This window comes from Thalia democratica, chromosome 2 (genome assembly GCF_965202585.1).
Source record: "Thalia democratica chromosome 2, ktThaDemo2.hap1.1, whole genome shotgun sequence".
In the NCBI taxonomy this organism is placed as follows: Eukaryota; Metazoa; Chordata; class Thaliacea; order Salpida; family Salpidae; genus Thalia; species Thalia democratica.
Genome location: NC_139166.1, coordinates 51284154 through 51309217, shown reverse-complemented (window position 1 = coordinate 51309217; position 25064 = coordinate 51284154). Strand labels below are relative to the sequence as shown.

Below are 25064 nucleotides of genomic sequence, written 5' to 3'. Positions count from 1 at the left end.
CTTTTATATACTTGCGCACTTTTGCTGTGGACACAATGTGCGTAGATTCCCAAGAGGTAACTGTAATTTTATTTATAAAACCACTATTTTTATGTTAAATTAAATTTTAAACTTAAAAAACACAATAATTTAGTAATTTAGGTTTTAATAAACTTTTTATTGCTTTTAAGCATACAAGCTGAAATTTTTGTAAGCTTTTTCAAATATGGTTGTTTTTATTTATACTAATATGTTATTTATTATTTTTGAGCCTATTTTTCATAATTAGTTTTATAGTTACAGAAATTAAAAAAAAAAGTTTATAGACAACCATGTTACCAATTGATTCAGATGATATTGTATCATTGTACAATCTACGGACTGAGGATGATAAATTTAATGAGGTACTTGACTCATGCATTTTAAAAAGTAAAAATACTTTAGATTGTTTAATTGATCTTTTGAGTAGTAAAAGCAACAAGTGCTCAGCAATATGTTCCAAGTTGATTGACAGTCTGCGTGAAAGGCTTTTAAATGAAAGTAAAAAAATTCAAATAAGTGAGGAAATGAAAAGAAAAGTTTTCACTTTTTTGTGTACAGTTTCTAGGAAGGAAAGGGATTTTATTGTTGAGCTTTTCAAACTTAAAGAAGCTAGTCTCTCCTTAAAACAAGCTCAAATCGAAGTGTTTATAAATGAAAATGACTTTAAAAGTTTAAATTGTTTTATATCTCTATTTGATCTAAAACAAGAAGAAAATGTTCTGAGGTCATTTATTTTCCTAATATCAGATGAAATTGAACAGAAAGCAGAAAAAGAATTAACAGCTGGAGATAAGGCCATTAAGGGTTCCAAAATACACCTGGTGCAGAATTACATGCACGAGTGTGTGGCTGCTCAGAAAGCAATATTGAAGCAGCTCAACTCCTGGTTGGAAGATGAGATGAACAACATTGGCCAGAAGCCAGGCACCAAAAGTCTGACAGCAAGATGCAGAACTACAGAAAAACTCCTTGACAGATGGAGTAGGTTGTACCCAGAGGCTGCATGTGAGCTCACGCACCTTGAGAAATTCAAAGGGGTTTCTTATCTTTCAGAACTGTTTTATAATTATTACAAAGAGTCAAAAATATCTGCGGCTTCTTTGAATGACAAAGTTGGCAGTTTTTTCAATGAGCCAAAAATTGTTTTGATGGCTGCCAATGTGCTTGAGTATGAGTATCTTGACATTGAAAAAGCACAGAAGTTGAAAGAGATGGTTTTTGTTGGAGCAGAAAATGTCGAGTGTACAATTTGGAGTGATGAAGATTTAAACTGCCCAGGTTCACCAGTTAGTGAACAATATATAGAGCTTGACATAAAAGCTGAAAGCATATGTTTTGTAGACACAGTTGATAAATTGAAGTATTGCAAAAACTATATTTTGGAAAACTCTCAAACTAAACCAAATACAGGTGAGTCTGTGCTTGCCTTTGATGCAATTTTTAAGTACTGTGTTTCGGCTGAACCAGAATTGCAAATATTGCAAATTGCTGACAGAAGCTCTATATTTATTATTGACTATGTACATGCTCAAAGTGAAGAACAAATTTTTCATTTGAAAAAACTAATTTCTGCAGTACTGACGTCAGAAAACTTGATTGTCGGATACAATTTAAGACAGACGTTTAGGCTGCTGCACCAGCTTTTAAATGAGGAAGTACCACTTTGGCCAACAAAGTTCATAGACTTCTGCATCTCTACAAAAGGATGGAAACACGACGGATGTTATGTTAAAGAGTTTTTTAATAATCTATTTAGTTTTGACGTGGAAGAAATGAAAAAATCAAACCCAGATAAAAAATTCAGAGGAGGTCTTAACAAACTTTGCTACTACTTTTTTGATAAAGCAATAGATGAAAGAGATCGCGTTTCAAATTGGGGAAGGAGACCTTTGCGTGAGCAACAACTTATGTATGCTTGCTCAAAAGTTTACATATTCATAATGCTTTATGACAAAAACAACCAGCTTTATAAAAGCACTGACAAGTTTTTGAAAGAAAACATTCCCTTTTGTGTTCTTTGGAAAAAAACAACAGATGAGTGGGTAAACAACATTCGAATAAAAAATGAGCTCAAACGCAAAAAGGTTGCTTTTTCAAAATCGGATGTGGTCACATTTGAAGCTCACTTCAATCAGTCATACAGTGAAGATCAAAACTTTGCAGAGTTTTTAGCACAACACTTAAGCAAGCCTTCAGAATACTTTTCAGCATTTTCTGCGTCTGACAGAAGCTTTGTCAAAGACTCACTTATGAATGGTGAGGTCAAGTTTGAACTGGATAAAAATATTAGTGAGACTTGTTTTAAATTTTTGCCATGGTATAAGCTTGAAATTTCAAAGTTTTTTGTTGAAGTTTTTAAGTTAAAAGACTGTAAAGCATTAATAGAAAAAAACATAATGAACTTTATAAATCATTCTAACTCATCAAAGCAAAAAGATTTACTAAAAAACAAGTACTCAAATCTAAACAGATTTGTTATTTTGTTTGACATTCAAAATAGTCCAGTTGTTAAAAGAGAGTTTTTATCTTTATTGACTTCTGTGCTTAATCTCAACAAATGTGATTCTTTTCAGTACCAGTACAAAATTTCATTAATTGAAACATTCATGACTAATAGTTTTGATGCTCAGGAAGACTTTGTTGAAGTATTTGAAAATTGGCTAAAAACAAACCTTGAATGTGTTGATTCATCTGTTTCTTTGGAAAAGTTTCAAATTCTTTCCAAAACACTTAATAGGTGGGTTAATATGTTTGATACTAATGGTGCTTATGTAACTTTAATCAATCAGACTGATGCAGTTAAAGAAATTGATACTTTATTAGATCGTTTTTATAACAAAAGCTTGATCTCTGGTGAGGCTTTAAGTGAATGCATTTTAGGCTATTTACAAAACGATGATTACGTTTTTAAATTTTTTATATGTTTATTAAAATATCAATTTGATGATGTAGAAACAGCTGATCAACTTCTTGATGCTGTTGACAGAAAAGATAAAACAATTACAAAAAACATATGGTGCAATAAAGATATAAGTGATCTGAATAACTGTCTAGAATTGAAAATACCACAATCTAATTTGATAAGTGTTGATACATTGAAAGGATTGGAAAGTTGCTTGCAAGAACTGTTGAATAGTCCAAAAAAAGATGAAATTCTCCCGATTGGGCTAGACGCAGAATGGCATTGTGGAAAGATGGGATTGCTTCAGTTGGCTACTGACCGCAACGTGTATTTAATTGACGTTTTATACTTTACTGAAAACAGTTATCTGGAAAACTTTGTGCACTTCATAAATACTTTGTTCAGCTCACAAAACTTGATCTTACTCGGCTTTTCCCTCAAAGACGACTTCAATATGTTGGGAAAGTGCTTGGAAGGAAAACTATCAACTCCAAAAAATTTCCTGGATTTTCTGCATGCCAAAGACACAGAACTGATGATGAGGTTGGAGAGGATTATTTCTCCCGCATCAACGAAACAGAGGAATGTGAAAGGACTCAGCAAGCTGGTGCTGAAAATTCTCGGCGTGAAACTAGACAAGCGGGAACAGATATCCAACTGGTCTAACAGACCCTTGCGAAACAAGCAGATCATATATGCCGCAATAGATGCACATTGCTTGATTCTGTTGTATAACAAGTATAGAACTACATATTATTCGAAAAATTATGTTGAGACTTTCGAAACTAAACTGTGCCAACAGGGTGTTTTCAACACTTACTAGTTTTTGATTTTTAAATAAGTGTTGTAGGAAATATAAATTAGTAGTATTTTTGTACATTATTAATTGTTAACTTGGTTATTTATCTAAACTATGATTTAAGAATGTAGTTTTAAGAGTTAATTTATTTTTAGAATTTCGGATTAGATTTACTTTTATCCTTATCAATTTATTATTTTTACAATGTTAGATAATGCATACCATTCTTTTTTTAGGTTTTAATAATTCAATAGTTTTATGATGTTGTTTGTCTTGAATTTTTATATCAAATCACTTTTAGATTTTTTTGAAAATTTATTCAGACTTTTTTTTTATAATTTATATTGTACCAATTTAAGTGTTAATTTGATTTGTTTGAAATTTTGTTCTAATTTATAGTTAATCCTTAGATAATATTTTTAACTTGTTCTATCTATGAAACCATTTGTTAATTGAATACAGTTTCTATTTCAAATATAAAACTAAACAAAAAATCGAACCTTTAGTGTTCAGTATTTATATTAAATTTTATGAGTAGATGTAAAACATCTATATAGTTTGCTTTATAAGAAATATCCATTTATAGAAAAAGTACAAGGTTTAAACAGGCTTGGTGTAAGCATTTAGTTATTTTCAACATATCTCTTATAAAATACATTTGGTAATGTTTTCTAAATATCTTGAATTTTTTTGAATATTTTAAAATTAATTTTTAGTAAGAGTTACAATTGAAAATAGCCATTTACTTATACAATATGCAGATACTTGTAAAACGCCTTTTTTTGAGTATGTATCGAATGTGGGTTTCAATTTTGCAAACTAAAAAAAATAATTTATTATTACTATAATTTTTCTACGCTGTCATGCTCTAATGCAATTAATTTAGATATTTTAAATCCTTAATTTTTAAATGCTTCATATGAATAAAAAAAAACTTATTTTTTTAGCTCTTCTACAAAAGCTTTAAAAAGTCATAAATTGGAACTACATAATAGAATTTACTTTGACATTTTTTATTTCCTTAATTGGTTTGAAAAAGGACCGAATCATTAAGAAAAAAAAACTATGAAATGAAAATTTACAGATAGTCATAAGGTAAAAAGAGTGTAGTAGCTAACACTTAGATGTCTTTAATTGATTAAACCTCTACCATTTAAGTTTTTCAATTTAAAGATTTACTCTTAATTTACATGTAAACTCCCAGTTACTACTAGTACTACAAAGTCAACAAGTCTTTTTATTTAACTGATATCAAAGTGTTTAAACCAAACTGTACGGGTACTACAAGTTCCTTTGAATTTAATTTTCTAAAATATATAACGTTTTAGTTTAAAAAAAGCGAGGATTAAAATATACTGTTTTTTTTTACTCTTTAACAAATGAGCTGAAAGTGTTGTATTAATAATTATTTAATAATATTTAGGTTTTAAAGAACTAAAAATTGTAAATAGCACCATAGACGCAATTATTTTTTTGCTCAACTTACCAAGTTTCTTTTTAACTTTAAAAATTCATTACATTTATGATAGGGTTGATTATTGAAAAAACAATTAGAGGTCTCTAGTTTGTAAACATGAACAAATTTTGTTTTTTCAAACATTTATTTGTCAAGTTTATGAAAATTAGTTTGCCAAGTAAATTAGATATAAAGTATACTACATTTGAATTAAAAACTATTTTCAATTATCTTATGTGATAATAAATTAAATTCTAATTTTATATATGAATATTTAACTTTAAAAAGTGTTACGACTTTTGATTACAGGTCTTAAAAGTTTTTACATTGTGTAATTATACTTATATATCATGTTTTATCTTTAAATTTTTAATCCAAATAATAATTAAAGTGTGAAAGGTTCAAACCGTTTCAAACAAAGTAACTAAATTATTAGATTTAACATAAATCATATTCGCAGGGTGAGCTACTTATCTAAGTTTTGGTACTTAAAACAGTTTTGTAAAAGATAAACTGTTCTTTTTAAACTAACATAAGTATGAATTTCCAACATGGCTAGTAAAAGTTAAAAAAGTAATGTAGTTATTCTTTTCAATGAGTTTTGATTGTTCAATTAATCCATCAAAATCATTCCTTGGTAAAAAAGCTAAAATATATTTGCAAACCCACATTACCAAAATAAGATCAAAATCATAACTTTTAACTCTGAGGAGGTAATTGAATGGTTCAGTAATATAGATGAAAAATCCCAAAAATGTTTATTAACTTTGATTTAAAAATTTTATACCCTTCCATAAAAAAAAAAGAACACAATTTTCATTAAACTTTTAGCTGGGCTCATTCAATTATAAACTATTCAAAACCATTTTGTTTTTGTCTGATTATGTTTATGTTATCAAATAGCTCATTATTTTATGATAAAAATAATATCTCCGTGAAACAATTTAAATAACAATTTTTTTTTTTGTTAATAAAAAGTTGTAGTAACTTATACTTATAATATTTTATTTTTGTAATAGTTTTTAATCTTAACTGCTCTTTATTTTAAAAATAAACAACTTTAAACGTTTAGAAAATTAAACTTTAAAGTCATATTTTCACAAATTGCTTAGTTTTAAATTAGATAAATTTTGTCTTTATGTGATCACAAGAACAGAAAAATTAATTTTAGTAGCTTTAATTTGAAAATTTAATTCAAATTTCCTAAAACTGACTTTCTGTATCCTTGCAAGTGAAAAACCGCAAACTGATCTTTTTTATGAAGTTATCTAAATAAAAATGTAAGTAGTTTTTACACCCGGGTTCTGTAGCTGGTTGCCATGGCAACTTACGTGCCGTTGTATACCGGACCGCTGCCCCCCCCTGGGACACACCCAGTTGACATACTGAGAAGGACACTTAATGTCGCAAGTCTTACAGTGGCTCTTCACCGCCCTCCACGGCACGTAATCGTAAACACCTTTAAATTTTTCTAAGCTTCTTTTGGGTGTTTTTGTGATATCAGCTGTAAAAGTTGGAAATAACAAATGTTTAATCATTTAAAACATCGGTCTTTTCGTAAGTTATTAGTATGCATATTATTTTTTAATAACGAAAAAATATTTTTAAATGACACTTGATTTGCTTTTTTTTTGTTAGTAAAGTTAATTATAACATAGCTCAGTAGTTTTTACTAAACCCCAAATATATTTCAACAAAATTTCATCAGTGTGATACAATTGTTACAAAATAAAGAAAGTTTTAAACTTATATAGCCTTATAACTGCATCAGAAATTAGTTGATCGAGCAAAACAAAAAAAAATATTAAAATTATAAATAGACATAATTAAATATAACATTAAGAACTAATTAACCAAACAAGGATAATGACTAATCAAAGTCTTTCTGCTTACATAATTTTGGTTTATTTAAATGAATGCATATTGCTTCAATTTTGACCAGGTCAAAAATATTGTTGCAGCTTCTTAATATTTTAAAATTCGTTTCAATATAATTTTTATCACAAATGGAATTTTTAATTAAATGTTCTGATATTGAAGATCTATTCATTGCATTTGAAGTTGCTATGCTAATTGTCTTTGGCTGATTGTTAACATGTTCTCTTACACACTTTGGAATGAGCTCTTTAATTCTAGTTTCAAGATGCTTAGAGGTTTGACCAATATAACTGTTTGAACAACGGCATTAAAGCGTGTAAACCACGCAACTTTTATGTTTGTTCGATATGAGGTCCTTACCTTTAGGACTCAAAACAGAACTTCATGTAAAAGTAACACTTAGTTTAGCAGCACGATTAACTTTTTCCGTTAACTTCTTTATGTTTCTTTCAATCTAAGTTGGTTTTTCACCTGCATAAGGCAAAATCCAAAGAACTGGACATTTCTCAGGACCATAAGGTTATATGTAACTTTATCTGTTAGTTTCAGTTTTAAAAACTGTATCAATCAAAGGATTAGGTCTAATAATCAAGTACAATAGCAGACTAATGTTTAAAACTTAGTAGTTTTAACACATTATCTATATATTAAAACTTTCAAAACACAAAAAGTATAAGGTTTTCTTAGTAACGTTTTTATTTTTTTTTACCTATTAGGCACAGAATTTATGGTTGAAGGTTATTTATGGTTATTATTAAAAGGTTAAAAAACACTGATCTAAAAACATCAATTTATTTGGTTCGTAAAGTCAGTTGAAAAAGTTTCACGTAGAAAACTAAAAAAATACGGGCAAAAATAAATAACCTACCGCCAAATAAATTCAAGCTTTCCTGAAAAAAATATTCAACATAATTTCTACAAATTAAGTTACAATAAGTCCCTGATTCACAAACCCACCAAACTCTAGCCTGCCAGATAGAACCTTTGCTCGGGTCCGTCGAGATCTTGTAGTTCCTCTCTACGGGCACGCCGTCGTTGAAAAGGGTCAAGTAAGCGGATCGGTCGCGGTCGTGGTTCCCGCAACGCCGCGGACGACAAAACAGGTCGCTGCAGGTTTCGGGTTTCGATCTGCTTCAATACGCTACCTGGCTTCGAATGCTGTCTCTGTATAGTTATTGTTTATGTACGTTTTATATGTTTGATAAAAATGTATTATTGTTTAATTCTTTGAACTAATATAACTTTCTTTCTGTGATTTCTCTCTGTATAGTTATTGTACATTTAGTTGTTATTCAAAACTTAATTCAACTTTACAGGGTTTATTTTTATAGCATTTTTAGATAATATTTAAATTTAATTAAAGTTTTTCTATGAAAATTAAATTTTACTTAAAAAAAACTGTAAAGAGTATTTTGTAGATTAAAAACGACTCGTGTTTTACACTTTCATTAAAAGTTTTAAGTAACAACCAAAGTGAAAACATTAAAAAATTTAATAATTCAAACACAGAAACGTTAGACAATTACAGCAAATTTATAAAAAGTAGTATTATAAACGTAAAATAAAGTTTTTGAGAGAAATAATTTATTTTTTTAATTTATATCCTTTACCTAAACTTTTAAATAATTTAAGCAAATACTATATTTTAAACTAAAAATGACAGAGAGCTTTTAACAAAGTTGTTATCTTGTTGCCATAACTTAAATTTTTGTTAGTTTAGTGGTAGTAAATGCAATGATTTTTTTACATTTTGACCAACAATTGTTTATTTTTTACGTCTAAAGTAATATATATGTTTTTATATACTTAAGATTCGCCCTATTTACCAAAATTTCATTTCAATTTTAGCAATTAACTTTTACCCAAGTAAAAGTACACATCACCTTAGATGTGTTTATGCTTTACTTCAGCATAAATACAAGCTTGCAAAAACTTTTAGAAAGTAAATGTGTGAGACAAACTGTAAATATCGAAAAAATTCAAGAAGTGTTTTTTAATAGCTTATTAAACTAAAGAGATAAATTTACTACTTGAAAAATCGTAGGATAGTCTTGAATAAATATTTGAATTACTAAGTTTTAAGTTTGACAAGTAAGATTACTCTGATCAAGTTTATCTTAATAATCCAAAAATTTGTAAACCGCTAGATTTAACATAGTCTTGCTTTTACATATAACAAACTTGATTTTAAAACAAATTTATTTGTTTATATCTATAAAGGCAACTATGTTTGATATAGTACATGTTTTATGTATTGAATTTACAATTCAGTTATTTAAACCAAAGTGTTTTAAGAAATTTTGTCGTAAATATTGTTATTTGTAATTATAAAAAAAAGAAATCAATAAAAATTTATTTTATTACGAAATATAAAATAGTTATGAAATGAACGACCAGATTTTTTATTTTCAATTATTTAAATTTTTAAATAAAATTAGAACATTATAGTTTATAAGTTTATCAATTAAAAGTGATTGTGTAAAGTTTTATTTTAAATACATATGATTTTACATGTTTACATTTTGCTGCAACTAGCTAATAAATTTTAATTTGAAACACTAATGCAGAATTTTTAGTACTTCACGTTTGACTGTGTTTATAAACTAAATATATAATCATGGGTATAAGAAGTTTTTTAAAAGTTGAAATATATACTTTGGTTTAAAGCCTTACTAAAAACTAACAGTAATACTGATCATTTGAATACAAAAATATTTTTTTTTACATATTTAATAAGAAACGGATAAATTAAATTTGTACAAAAGTAAAGTTATATTTTAAATTAAAACTTAAAACTGTTTATAGAGCATTTATTAGATATATACGTTTATTTTGTTTGAAACAAGCTACTTAACTAGAATGTTGTTGTATAAACTGTTAATACTTGGCAGACTTTAATAACTTACAACTTTTATAGTACTAAAAAGTCATAAAGAAAAGGCAGAGGTAATGAACTTAAATATTTTGAACTCATAAAAAAGAAACCGACACTAATAAATAAATACGATCAAAATATTTGGTGTATAATTAGAGCTTAATATGAACCTACATAACAATTATTTACATAAACTACTTTAAGCTATATTTTTTAAACATTAAAAAACTATCTTAAAAGAGAGAAAAATGTACGATTAAAACAACATATACAGCACACTTAACTCAGTAATAACTTTATATTATAAAAAAAAACAGCATTTAAACTATAAATAGAGATCGGCATAAATTTAAACTTAGACAGAAGCAAAAGTTTAAACAAAAATACTTTATTTCTAACACTTTATAAAACTAAACACTTTATTTACAATTTAACAAATAGCAAAATTTTGCTAAAAACAAGACAGGAACGATGTCATCTATTCCAAAATTATGTAATCAATAATGACCGCAGTCTCAAAAATAATCTAGCTATAAAAATTCCAGAAAATTTTTACTCTTTTTTCAGTATTAATATTGTTTATTGAACGATAAAAACAGGTCAAAAAGCTTGGTCAAAGGACCTGCTGTGAGAAAACATTTCGGTTAACAAATCGCACACCACGCCACGAGTACAGTTTAATGTACTGTCCTGTCAATAAACATATATTGATTTAAAAACAAGTTTTATAATATATGTATATAGCAACAATAAATAACATAGTCAATAAAGCTATATTAAAACAAAAATATTCAAACTAAATTCGGTTTAGTGAATGTAAAAATTTAATTAAGTTCTAACTTTTGAAATGAGTTTGAATATAACACAAAAAGCTAATTTGTTTATAAAACATTAATTAGAACAAGCTGAAAAAAGATTTGTTTCTAAAGAGTTTAAACTATTTCATTATCTAAAAAACTTTAACATTTTCACAATATAGAGTAATACATTAGTGTTTGGAATATATGGGTGCAAGACTATTCAAATTCGGACAATTCAAATTGCAAAAAATCAAGTTCTTAAAAAAAAAATTGAAGGGCCACAACTAAAAGAGCAATGTATATTTTTCAAAAATAAAAATTTATAGGTTGGTCCTATTAATATCTAAAAGCCTTTTTTTTTCTTTTTGAAAATTTTAATGAGGTATGGCTTAAATAAAGTAAAAAACATAGTTGTTTTAACTAATATTACAATATCTAAAAAATGGCTTGTAGATATTTATAGGACCTACGTATGTGTTTTTTTTTCTTTTATCAAATTTATATTACTTATTGTAATATAGTCTTTCAAACATTTTTTTAAGAAATTGAATTGTCGGAATTGAGTTGTCCGAGTTTGAGTTGTCATGTAATCGGAGTTTATATTTCATAAGTTTATAAGATAAGTTAATTAGATAGGTATTTTTTATCTTGAATTAAATGTTTTGATTAAAACTAACTAAAAAAACATTTAGAAAATAGAATATTAAACTTTTTCCTACTAAAGCTGGAAGTGACCAGTTAAAGACCAAAACCTTTTGACAATAATCATAAACTACAAAATTCCAGCGCGTAACACAAATATCGGAAAAACTAACATTTGCGGTAAATGTGTGTTATGCAACCGGGTCACAACAGGGGAATGCATAAAAACGATCGCTGTGGTGGAACTTTTTTAATATTTCAAAAAGAAACGTGGTTCTATTTTCTAATGAAAAGATAAAGTTGTCAACTTCAATGAAGGAGATAATCTTTTTTCTCAAAAGTTTATTTTTCAAAGCAAGTTTCGCTCAGTTTTCCGAAAAATATGTTTATTTCCACAGAAAACAAACTGAATAAAAAATAATTGTTTCCTTAACTTTGTTTTAGTAATACAAGCTTAAGCAACGACGTTATAATTTATTTTGTTTTTGTTTCTCTAACACTTGTAAAATATATACTATATTATTTTTATTGTAAATGATAACACAATTAGTAATTTGTGTTTAGATTATAAGCAATTAGACAGATATCAGTTTTTTGTTTAAATTTCAGGTTGAAGCCAATAATTTGCATTACTATAAGATTTTTGTGATTAATTAGTGTCTAACAACTTTGTTTTATACTTAAATTATATGATTTTAAAATTTATATATTTTAAATTATATGATTATATTTTTTTTATAGATTTTTTTTTCAGTGAAAGGGTCTTCGAGGAAAACTTAGTTTGCAAAAAAAAGAAAAATTTTAATTATATAACTATTAATATAATAAAGTATTTTAATTTAGCGTAACTATAAAATGATTAAAAGTATATATATCTACTAAATTATAGAATGATAATCAGGAGTAAAGTTAGTATTAGTATTTGAATTATTTTTTACGTTTAGTCAAATTACGACTCATACTTGCAGACTAAAAATTATTATTTTTGTTAACCAAAGGATAAAGTTTATTATAAATATGAAAAAAAGTAATTCACAAAAATATTTCAACACAATGCTAAAAAACTATTATGAACATTAAATTTATACTGCGTTTTGAATTTGTTTATTTTTACATTCTGTTATGATTTTGTTGATTTAAATTGAAAAATTCAATTAGTTATAACAAGATTTTATTATCACCTGACTTCAGTAAAAGCTCAGTATATTCAAAAAAATCATTGTATAGTTAAGCCAGATAATTTGTGAAAAATTAACAATAATCACTGTCATTTAATCACTTCATTTTATTCTTCTTAAGAAACAATTGTATTAGCTAAACTTAACTAAACGTATGACTATAAGAACTAATGCGCTTAAGCTATAAAGCATTGTATTTATCAAATATAGTGTTTTTGTATAGAGAAACATCTACAAAACTAATTATGAACGTTTATTTATTTATAAACAGATATTTATATATCATTTTAGTTTAATGAGTAAAAGAAAGTACCTAAACTCAAATTTTAGTTTGTGTAACAAATCCTTTCTATTTTAAAAACATACTATTCTTTATAAAAAACTTTTAATCTCAATTGTACTAGATAATTAAAAAGTATTTATACTTTAATTGAAAAAGTTGTTTAAAAGTTTAAAAGTATAAATTTTTAAGTGTGAGCAAAAGTTTAGTCTAATATTTTGAATTAAGTAAGCAGCTAAGAAATATATTTTAATTACTAAAATGAGTTTAAGTTTAATTAGCTTTAAACAGTAGTTAATAAATACTCACGAGTCAAAATAAAGGACAAACATTGTTTTAAATTCATTCAGACTGTCTAAAAAAAATGAAAAGGAGAAACCTTGTTTTTACAATATTATTTTACGCTACATTAGAAGTTTCTAAAAGTCAGTTGGATGTAGACAAAGATCATCCGGACTTAATAAAACGTCTCCCGGGCGTTAAAACTTTCAAAGATTTCAAAATGTACTCTGGGTATTTGCATGCCAGAGAAACAAAAAAGAAATTATTCTATTGGTTATTATTTTTTTATTGAACAAATTATTTTTAATACATACCTTTGAAGACTATTCTATTAACTAGTTTAAAATAATTTCATTATAAAGCTTATTGTTTTTTTTTTTAAACCAAGAATTTGCTTTACTCTACAGAGTAAGTATGCATTTAAACTTGCTTTTCTCTAATATTATGTATTGACACATGTTTCATAATTTCAGCATGGTTTTTAAATGACAAACATCTAAAAGTGAATTAATGCTTTACAAAAACAGGTTGAACACGGCAAACACCACAGGGACTAGTTCAAGCAGGGTAGATAACAACCTGATTGTTTACCTTGGCGGAGGACCAGGTTGCAGTTCCTTAGCTAGCATGCAGGGCGGGAACCACCCACTTATTGTTAGAATTTGTTTTGTGTAAATAAGTTTTTACTAGTGTTAAATGATGACATATTAATTTGTTAAGTAGCTTTGATGGCCTAACAGCTTGATATTGTAATCATTTTATATACAAAAGGGTTGTTTGGTACTAGTGTTTTAAATTAAATTAAAATATTTTTATTTCATTTTAAATACAACGAAGAACAGAAAGCATTTTTAGCAATATAGAGCAGAAAGCGTTTTAGTATTTTAATTAGTACGTAAAGGTAAAAATAGTTTTTATACTCTTTAAAAACATGATTTATTTTTAACACTTGCAAATTTAAATACTTTTAACAAATCTTGTAAAGTAGAAAAATGTAGATAAAAAAAGTTTTATGCTTTATTGATAACAAAGCTAAACTAATTTGTTTTTTGTAGATGGGGGAAAAAGGAATAGAAACAAACAAGTATTCGTGGAACAGGTTGGGTCACACACTCTACGTTGAAATGCCGTTCGGTGTTGGATTCTCGTATCTGAACAGATCAAGAGATCATTTGTCAACGCACACTGATCACAGCGTTAGTTTTTACCAATCGAAAACTAAAGTAAAGTACTTTTGATAACTACTTGTGTTTTTAAACTTCTAAATTTGTTTTTTTTTAATAAGAAAACATTTAAACAGGCAATGAAGGATGTGAGAGAAGCTCTTGAAGATTTCATGAACCTTCATCCTAAATACAAGAGCTTCGACTTGTACCTCAGCGGTATTTCGTACGCTGGCATATACATTCCCACTTTAGCTGCCAATTTGCTTGAAAATAGTCACCCACTGGCAGAAAACTTAAAAGTTAGTAAATTTTGAAAAGTTTTAAAAACGGTTAGATAATTTATTCGTTTTTTTTTGACTGCAAGAAAAATATAAACTGTTTAAAATTGTTTTCTTTTATTTTGTTGACTCTTATTTTATTATATTATATTGTGTTAATAAAAATGCTGAGAAGTATAAATGTAGCTTTAAATATAAAAGTATAATAAAAGTTACTGTAATTTTTAAATAAATAATTCAATAAACCTTGATTTAACCTTATTTTGCAGAGTGTCATACTTATAAGTCCTCTACTGAATCACGATATTAATTTTGAAACACAAGTAGAATATGCACATGTAATGGGTATTATCGACAGAGGAACCTTAAAATTTTTTCAAGATAATCATTACTGCAGTACTAAGTATTATGATCAAATAAAAGATTTTACCGAACAATCAAAATTCTATTTTGAGTGTTTTATTGAGGTGGTATTTAGTTATTAACTGCTTGCAACTTGAGTATCAACTATATGAGTTAAAGCTTATTTTTTAGACTCATTTTTTCAACTACATTGTCAAAGCTTATAAAAACTAACAAACTTATACTTAAAATACAACCTTTAAGCAGTTTTTTTTAAATCTAAATGTTTTCATGTTTAGTAATTTAAAAAATAAAATGACAAAGTATTTTATTTTGAAATCAATTAACACAAACATCTTATTTTAAGAAAGACGGTAGTAAAACTATTTAGAATTTTTAAAACAGTGTTTTTTAACTGAAAATTTATTGATTTTATTTTATGGTTTCAATTAAATTTAGAAAAATAAATTAGCAGTGCAAACGAATTAAACATTTTTATTACAGTTTACGATTACAAGTTTTTTTTTGATACTTAAAAGTAGCTCGGACTAAAATTAATAATATTTTTTTATTTATTTGCTTCATTTCTATTGACTATATGTTCTAAAACAGAAGGAAGAATTTAAAGAAAAAATTCACACCAGTTATCTTGCTAATAATATGGGAAAAAAATGTTGGAAAAAAATAAACAAGGTAACTAACTATTATAAAAATTTGTAAGTTATAATACTATTTACACGATAAAAAAAACATATAAGCTTCGACTAAAATGAATAGTATTTTATAAAATAACGTTTATAATTTTCGGTAATAAAACAACTACACCTAAATTTGTCTCACAAAACTTCTATAGCTGTTATAATTCAAATCTTATTTGCTATAATTAAAATCAAGTGAACAAAATTTTATAGAACTCCTACGCTGATAAAGAATGCATTAACACAAAACGAGATCAACTTTATAAATATCTTAATAAAAAAAGTGTTCAAAAAGCTTTACACGTTGACAAGAACACAGTTTGGAATTCGTGCAAGTAAAGAAGTTTTTTGTTAAGCATTCAAAATTTTGCCGAAATGACAAAATTTTAATAACTTATTAAAACAGAACAACCTGGTGTTTTAGTTACTTGGACAGCAGCTAGATATGTTGTAATTTAAAAAAGCGTTACGTTAAAAATTTAAAGTTAGAACATAAAGAATTAAAATTTATTTTTTTATTTAATAAACTAATACTGACTAAATTATATAAACTAGACATGCATAATAGAGTTATTAACATTTCAAACTTTTTTCAACTTTTATAAAGTTAAACTTGAACTTATTTTGTGAAAGTTAAAAAAGTTTGAATAATTTTTTCGATGCAGAACTATCGAAATCATACAAACAGATTGATTATTTAAACATCTACTTCTAAATAGTCTTAAAAATAGTTCAAGTCTTCTTCTAAAATTTTAAAACTTTGTTTTTAATTTCAAATAAAATTGTCTAAATAATAAATTAGTGAAAATTGTAAAGCTTACCATTAAGAAATTAAGTAATGTTGACAATGGTGTTTACCGAAAAACTTACAGTAAATATTTTTCACATTCTTACAAAAATATATTTAAAGTTGGAAGATTCAAGAAACTTTTAAGTATCAGTATTTTGACATGACGAAACAACTACGCAAGATAATCCAAAAACATGTTTGTTATAAAAGTTTTAACTTTAATTAATAGTTATTTATTTTTAAACTTATTTTTTAACAGAACAGAACTGTACTTTTAATGTATGGTAATTTAGACCTTATAATAAATCCAATCGGTGCGGAAAAAACTCTCAATATTTTGAATTTTACGGTAAGTTTGACTTTATTTTTTTGTTGCTGTAAATATGTTTTGTTGTTACTAAAACTAAAAAAGAATTGTGTTATAATAAAAAATGCTTAAAATAAGGCAAATTATATCTTATATGTTTATAGTTTAGAAATTTGAATAAACATTACTTTTTACTAGTTTAGTATGTACATATTGTATATATATATATATGTGTGTATGTTATTAAGCAACATGTTTAATACTGAACACACAACTCAAACAGAAAACTTTTGAAAGAAGAGATTTTATGTATTCTAAAGCAAATAAAGAAACATTAGGAGGCTTTTATGAAACTTATGAAGCAAATAAACTAAAATGGGTTATGATTCATGTAAGGAATGCTTTTTTTCCTCATAAATTACTAGTGATTTAAAATAAAAAGTTCTTTAAAAAATTAGTTTACAACCTAAAACGTTATTTTGATTAAAATATTGAAGAAAGTAAAAACTTGTTATTATTTATAATAATAAACTTTAATAATAAAACATTATAATACTCTCTAAAAAAATAATACTTAGCAATTAGTTTAAAGTGTGTCTTTTTTTTTGTTGAAAGCTGATTTAAACTAAAACAAAACGGTGCTAATTATATTTTAAATATAGTTTAAACATTTTCATTAAAACAGTTAATAAATATTAATTAGGGAGCAGGACACTCCACTAATACAGACAGACCAGAAGCAGTTTTCAAAGTTGTGAATGAATGGATTAATGGGGAAAGTTACTAAAACACAATTCTTAAAGTTTTGACACCTGACTGATAAAAATGTTCGTAAAAGAAGTTTTGCAACTAAAGCCAAGATTTGTGTATCAGTTTTAAAAAGCTTAGTAAAAAATTTTTTAAAACGAAAGTAACGTTTAGGATAAAAACTTTGGTTATAAATAATTTTTGAAACTTTTTAAATTAGCATGTAAGCAACAGTTATTACTCGTGTTTTAATTTTTTTTACCTTTAACATTGAAAACGACTTAAATCATTTTTAATTATCTAAACTTGTAAACAAAATTAGAACATTATAGTTTATCAATAAGTGATTGTATAAAGTTTTATTTTAAATACATATGATTTTACATGTTTTTTATTTTGCTGCAACTAGCTAATAAATTTTAATTTGAAACACTAATACAGACTTTTTAGTACTTCACGTTTGACTGTGTTTATAAATTAAATATATAATCAGGGGTATAAGTAGTTTTTTGAGAGTTAGAAAAATATACTTTGGTTTAAAACCTTACTAAAAATTAACAGTAGTACTGATCATTTCAATAAAAGTCTAAATTTTTTAAATATATTTATTAAGAAACGGATAATTTAGCTTTGTACAAAATTATAGAGCATTTTCTATATATAAACGTTTATTTTGTTTGAAACTAGCCACTGAAATAGAACGTTGTTTTATAGACTTTTATTACTTGGCGAAATTTAATAACTTACAACTTTTATAATACTAAAAAAGTCATAAAGAAAAGGCAGAGGTAATATATTTAAACATTTTTAAACAAAAAAGAAACCGACGCTCATAAATAAATACTATCAAAATATTTTGTGTATAGTTAGAGCTTTCGGTCATGAACCTACATAACAATTATTTACATAAACTACTTTGAGCTTTAAAGTATTTTTTAAACATTAAAAAAATTATTTCAAAGGAGAGAAAAACGTACGATAAAAATAACAGCACACTTAACTCAGTCATAACTTTATACACTAAAAAACAGCATTTAAACTTTAAACAGAGACCGGTTAAAAATTTAAACTTAGACAGAAACACAAACTTAAACTTTCATTTTAGAAAAACACTTCATTTCTAACATTTTATAAAACTAAAAACTTTATTCACAATTTAACACATAGCAAAACTTTGCTACAATCGAGACCGGAACAATGTCATTTATTCCAAAACTATGTAATCAATAATGGCCGCAACAATTCTCCAAAAACATTAAAAATTACAACTTAATCATACTTAATTATAGTTAATTTCTTCGATTGGGTTTTTAGTAAAACAACACTCGGTATTTCAGACAACAGCATACTACCTTGATAAAACTAGAGACATTTGTGTTATTTTGTTATTAAATTTTTGTAAGAAGTGGATTATTTAGCTAGCTGTTGTTGATTATTTAACACTTTATCAATAATTTACAAATAAAAGTTAAATTTAAAAATAATTTTAATATTATAAACAAAAATTTTAGCTCATGCTTCAATAACTTTTTAACATTTATAGTTTTTGTTTTTTTTTAGGCTTCTAGCACTTCCACCATACTTTTTATAATGAATAAATTTAAAAGTTTTATTATAAAAAACATTTAATGTATAAACTCTAGCGCTTTAACTACATTACCCCAACACAAAAATTATGCCTGTGCTCATGAAAAGTAAATTAAATATTAAATATCTTTAATTTTCATCTAAAAATTAACTAAAACATCAATTGTGTTTAATAGTTTAGTTGTTAAACTTTCGACAAGTTGTGACTAGTTGACATATTATAAGTTATTACAGCCAAAAACTTATAACTATTTAAACTTTTTATTCTTGAACTATCTATTTTGATCACTAAAATTATGTTTTTTTTTAAAGATTATTTCCACTGGATGAAAAAGCATACTTCTAGTTTTACTAATATTAAACTTAAGCTTGTTAATTATATGAAAATATATAACCTTATAAATTTATAAATTTAGCGTTGTAAGCTAACAATGTTTTGATACGACTGTATGTACTTTATTTTTGTTATTAGTTGCTCAGATGTTTTACCGATGAACATGATTAGAAAATGTTTGAATTTAAGAAAACAAATTTAATAGAAATGTATGGTTATACGTTTTCTATTTATATCATTTTTAAAAGTGTTTCAGTTACAAACAGAATAAATTTTAATTTTACAAGACGCTAAAATGTATCCGTGGTGTGCGACTTGATAACCGAAAGGTTCTTCGTGCACCAGGTCCTTGGACCAAATATTTTGAGTATTTTTTTGTCGTTCATTAAACAATAATTACAAAGGTGGTATATTAACAAAAGCATATGAATAAAGTTAACTTGCTTAATATAAAATAAAACTATACTTCGCCTCATTTTATAGAACTAAACAGAGCAGTTTTGTTTATTTTTATAGACTGAACTGCAAAGCTTATGCAATATTCTTTGTAATTGTTAACTGTTTTTTTAATGTCAAATTCCGCATAAACTTCTGTTTTGAAACGTTACTGACTATTAACAACACAATAAGAAAAACAAAATATACAACTTAGTAAATTAGTTATGTTTTGATCTTTTCTCATCAGTAGAACACAAATCTAACATGATATAATATTTCTAAACTTAAATTAAAACAAAGAAATCATAAAATGATTAAAATAGCAATAAAATACAACAGCAATTAGCAAAAAACTACATAAAATATATGACTGTAAATTGAATCAATTTTAAATAAGTTAAAAAATGTAATAATACTTTCAATTTAATTAAACTGGAAGCTATTTCTCCTTTACCAAGCCTGTTTTATGTAAGCAAAAAGGTTTTAATAAAACTGTTTCTTTATTTTTGAAATAAATTATATTTTGTAAGTCGTGTTATTGTATAAGTGTTTAGTTTTACTATAGGTTAATGTTTTTGTAAAAAAAAACTAATTGGTTTTGAATGTTGCTAATTGTCTTTGTCTTTTATTACTCTTTTGATAACTTTATGATTTCTTTGTTTCTGTATAAGTTTGAAATCTTGTCTCCTATTTGTTCTGTGTTTTGCTGATGAGAATTGTTTAAGATATGTTAAGTTTATTAAATTGTGTGACCTGCTTTTTAGTTATCAAAGTGTTTTATAAGTTATCAAACTTTTATTCAAATACTTAAAAGGAGGTAAAATGTTCAGTTATAATTAATACTGTACGAAATATGTAGTTATTAACCGTAAATACTTAATAAAAATTTTTTTGTTAACTTAAAATGTCATGTTTGAGTACTTTTTGTTAATCAAATGAATTAACTTTTTTTTTTTAGTTTCAAGGGCATCTCTTGAGATTTTTTTGTTGTTTGATTAATCTTTAAATGTTTGATTAAAAAGATCAAAGTTTTAGTGCTTTAGGTAAAAATAAGAACTAAGTTCTAATTAAATTTGTTTATGGACTTAAATGACATAAATTTTATCGAATAATCACGAAAATGTTTTACATATACATACTTTCAGTTTTGTATGTAGTTAAAGACTTTTTTTTATAGTTTTCATACGAATTTATTATAAAAAAGTATAGGTTTTCTAAAATAAATCCAACTGTTATGAGGTTTAAATAATGTCCTTCAAAACTACTTTATTTTATATGAAAATAAGCAAGTATTTTGTGAAGTTTGTAAGCAACGTTAAATTTTACTGCAAACGAAGAATTAGACATCAACAAAATGTTTAGTATGCAATAATACATAATAAGCACAACAACTGCTAATTTGCACATCAGATGATTTTACTTAAGGTTTCTCACACAAATAAAAACAAATTGTGAAATAGTAAAACAACACCGTATTAGGATGCAGTTGACTGTATTTATAACAGCTGTTACTTGAAAAATGTTAATACTTATAAGTGTTTTGCAGATGAAGTTAATATCTTAAAACTTTTTAAACTTATATTTTAAGTCATTTCAAGTTTTAATCGCTTTCTAACTCAAGATAAATGTTCAACAGTTTTTTATTATTTCTAGTAAGCTACAGACAGAAACTTTTTTTTTTTAATGTAAAATATAAGTCTATACATGTAATGAATATTTCGAAAGCAGACTTGCTATGGCCTTTATCTGTTTAGAATCAATTTTTATTTTAATATGAAACTTAAATAAGTAGTTATTAAAATATAGAAGAAGTATAAAATTATTAATGGTAGTAGTAGGTAGCTAAGAAAAAATAAATAAATATAATGTTTTAAGTGTTATTTAAAATCTACAATGATTAAACAAGTGTGTACTTAAATTTATATGATCTATCATTTGTTTAAAGTTTGTATTAATTATAAAAAAGTTTCTAATTTCACTAAAATTCAAAATATTTTAAAGTATTTTAACAGTTTAGGTATTCTTAGCTATATATTAGTTGAGTAAAAATTTTAATATAAATAGCTCTTACAAATGCTATATAAGTATTTTCCAAACAGTATTTAATTTTAACCGTACAGTGTACTTATTAAATATGACAAAGGTTGCTTGGTTCATAGTCCAATCTATGATGCTGCTTCTTCTATGCAAACAAGCTCATGGAGATGTGCCATTAAAAAGTAATAATATTGAGTAATTTATACACTGAGGAGTTTCAAATACTTTCTACTTTTCTCTAAGACAGTTTTAAAATTTGTATTCATTAAAACTAAGCTTTGATAAAACTAAGTTTTAACACTTATCACTTGTATCTATATTGAAGTATTTTTATTTTGTGCACTTTTTAATGATTTTACTATTGTTCTTACGAAACTTCGCAGACCGTATACGCACAAGATTCGCTTTGTGGCGGTGGGTGAAGTACTGCGAACCGGTACGAAACTGTCCGGTGGAGATCACCATGCGTTCGAACCTGACCGCTGCGTGGTGCTCCAAAGAACAACTGGATCCAATGAAACAATGCTGTAGAGATATGGTTGGTGTTATAATATAGAAATAAATAGTAGCAGAAAACTACAGGTATTTTTTAAATCAGTCTTTGTTTTGGAAAAAGTGACAAGCTTTCAGTTCAAATTTCAGCATTTTCTAAGTAGAGTTTTAAGTTGCGTTTTTTTTAACAAGCATTTGGCTTCTGAAGGCAAAATGTCAGAACAAATACTTAAATTTTCTGATTATCTAAAATGAATTTTAAATTAATTTTCACCTGAGTAGGTTATACTAGTATGTGAATTTGTTTATAAAAAAACTTAAGTTTTAAAAGGTTAAATGTTTGTTTGCAAAGAGGTCAGTATATTTATCAGTGAGAGTGAACCATCATAAAGTGAATGAATCAGTATTGAACTCAAGCTTCTATGATATTTTTGGAGAACATATTTATTAAATAAATTACAAGTGAAGGATAAAAAATGTATTACGAAGCTTTATTATTAATAAGCTAGGCAAATACAATTTATCTAATAGGTTATGTCGTTTCATCTGGTTATAAAATCAACTGGGCGACGACCAACAAAGGTTAGAGCAGGGTTTTCCAAAATCATTTTCATAAACCCCCCATGGAAAAAATTAAAAAAATTGCACCACATTCTAGATATAGCTCAATTACTAGTTTACAACCAATTTACTTTTTCTCGGACTTACTAATTATTACCCCCTGATATTCAAAATTACCCCTAAAAGGCAATATTGTCCACTTTGAAAAAACGTCATTCTATATTAAGAATTATCAAACTAAATTTGAAAGATTTTCGCACGAGCCCTGCACTAATCTGTTTAAAAACATATTTGAAAAATAGCAGAAAAAAACTTATTTTTCTAAGTTTTCAGCTTTTTAAAATCAGTAATCATTTATAAACACTAAACATATAACTATTAAGTAAGTCATAGAAATTGTAGTATTTTTACAGATAGAAATGCCAGACGAGCACGTGAACTTCCAGAAAATGCTGAGATTGTGCAAGTGGCAGCTCAAGCGCAACTATGACGACTTCCTCAAACTAAAAGTGCACTATGGGCTCGCGAAAATGCCCAAGTGTAAGTTGCTGCTAAACAAAATTGTTTTATTTGTGTGAAAACTTTACGAAATTAAAAAAAACAACTTTGTTTTTAATTAGTGATAGTACTATCGTCGTGTGAAAACTAAATAAACATATTAAGGGTTTTTTTAAGTTCTGTTAAAATATAATACTTTTTTGTATAACAGATAAACACATACAACTCATAATGTTCGTATAACTTTAAATCAAAATAAAGCGAGTAATGCAAAAGTGAAAAAAGTTTAATTTCAATTAAACCTAAGAACTTTTTACCGATAACAATACTATGGAAATTTGATTTACACAACCTCTTTAAAATTCACTAGTTATCCTTAAAAGTTTTCTTATTCCGCGTGAAGTATTATACTGTATATTTAAGATTGAAAAATAAGCGCTGAAAAAGTTTGGTCTAAGGACCTGGCGTACGAAGCAACCTTTCGGTTATCGAGTCGTACACCACGAGTAGTAATGATAATGTTTTATTCTCCAAGACCAAACCGCTGTATTTATGCTAAGTACTTTTATGCTTACAACAAACACAGCACCTTACCCCACTGGAAATGACTGTCAGACGAGGCACATGAAGCCGATAATGTACGACTATTGTTGTGGTGTTTGGAGCTGTGACTTGTGGGAAACAAGTTAGTTGACTTTTTTGTTTGAAAAAAAAAATAAAAAAAAACATTTCAAGTAAAAATTTTTAAAACAAGTTAATATTCTACAAGGCAGAGAGCTCTACTGGAAAGGAGCAAACAAACATTAAAAATGAGACAACTATTAAAAAAACATTTCAAACGTTAGAAAAAAAAAATCTTAGCTGGAAGTTAGAGTTTATTTAATGTGATCATTACCTAAGCGTATGAAACAAAAAAGAGTTTATTGCTTAACACAGTGTTTCATACGCTTAGGTAATGATCACATTAAATAAATTCTAACTTCCAACTAAGAATTTTTTTTCAAACGTTTGAAATCTTTTTTTTTTGCTGTTGAACCCTCTTTTAAACGGCGACATAGAAGTCGTAATAAAATACTTTGAATTCATCAACAATTTTTTTACAAAGAACTTGCATTCATTTCGCAGCATTCAGACAAGGGAGGTGTCGAGAGTGTAGAGCCTGGTGCCACGAGGTTTCCTGCTCGTACCGCAGCAGATACAACGAGGGATAACGTTTTGTTGAAGACTATTTTTCATGCCCATGTATTGATAATTTTTTTGGTATTGCGAATTATAATTTGTAAATTAAATATTTTATTTTGCTAAAAACTGTTTTTCTTATTTATACTAATCAGTTTTTTGGTGGTGCAAAAATTAAAAAATTTTAACTTCATGCATTAGAAAATTCCTCAAATAATGGTTTGTGGTTTTCTTTCAAAATTTTGTATCAGTTTGAAGCTGTTGTTCTTCTCTGCATGCTCGCATTTCAGAAAATAGATAATTTTAAATCAAGTAGTAAATATATATATCTTAACCATTGATCTATTAGGCTTATGAAAAGTTTTGATGGCAAAATAAAAAAAAGACAACTATTATCGTCAAAATAAGAAAAAGTTGTTAGCCTACATATATTATTTTCTAATAATTCTGTCTCTAATTTATTTAACTGCAAAACAGAATGGTGCTTATTTTATTGA

The 25064-nt window shown here is 26.3% G+C and overlaps 2 protein-coding genes across 2 annotated transcripts; both read left to right on the top strand.

The window, feature by feature from the left end:
- The first annotated feature begins 311 nt into the window (after nucleotides 1-311).
- On the top strand, nucleotides 312-3746 carry LOC145828674 (uncharacterized). Its single transcript, XM_082936429.1, has one exon. It carries the CDS (start codon nucleotides 312-314, stop codon nucleotides 3744-3746), a length of 3435 nt encoding a protein of 1144 aa, XP_082792555.1.
- Nucleotides 3747-13195: 9449 nt separating this feature from the next.
- LOC145828673 (lysosomal protective protein-like) lies at nucleotides 13196-15936 on the top strand. Its single transcript, XM_082936428.1, has 5 exons — nucleotides 13196-13344; nucleotides 13641-13767; nucleotides 14169-14309; nucleotides 14414-14578; nucleotides 15811-15936. Exons 1-5 carry the CDS (start codon nucleotides 13196-13198, stop codon nucleotides 15934-15936), a joined length of 708 nt encoding a protein of 235 aa, XP_082792554.1.
- The last annotated feature ends 9128 nt before the right edge of the window (nucleotides 15937-25064 follow it).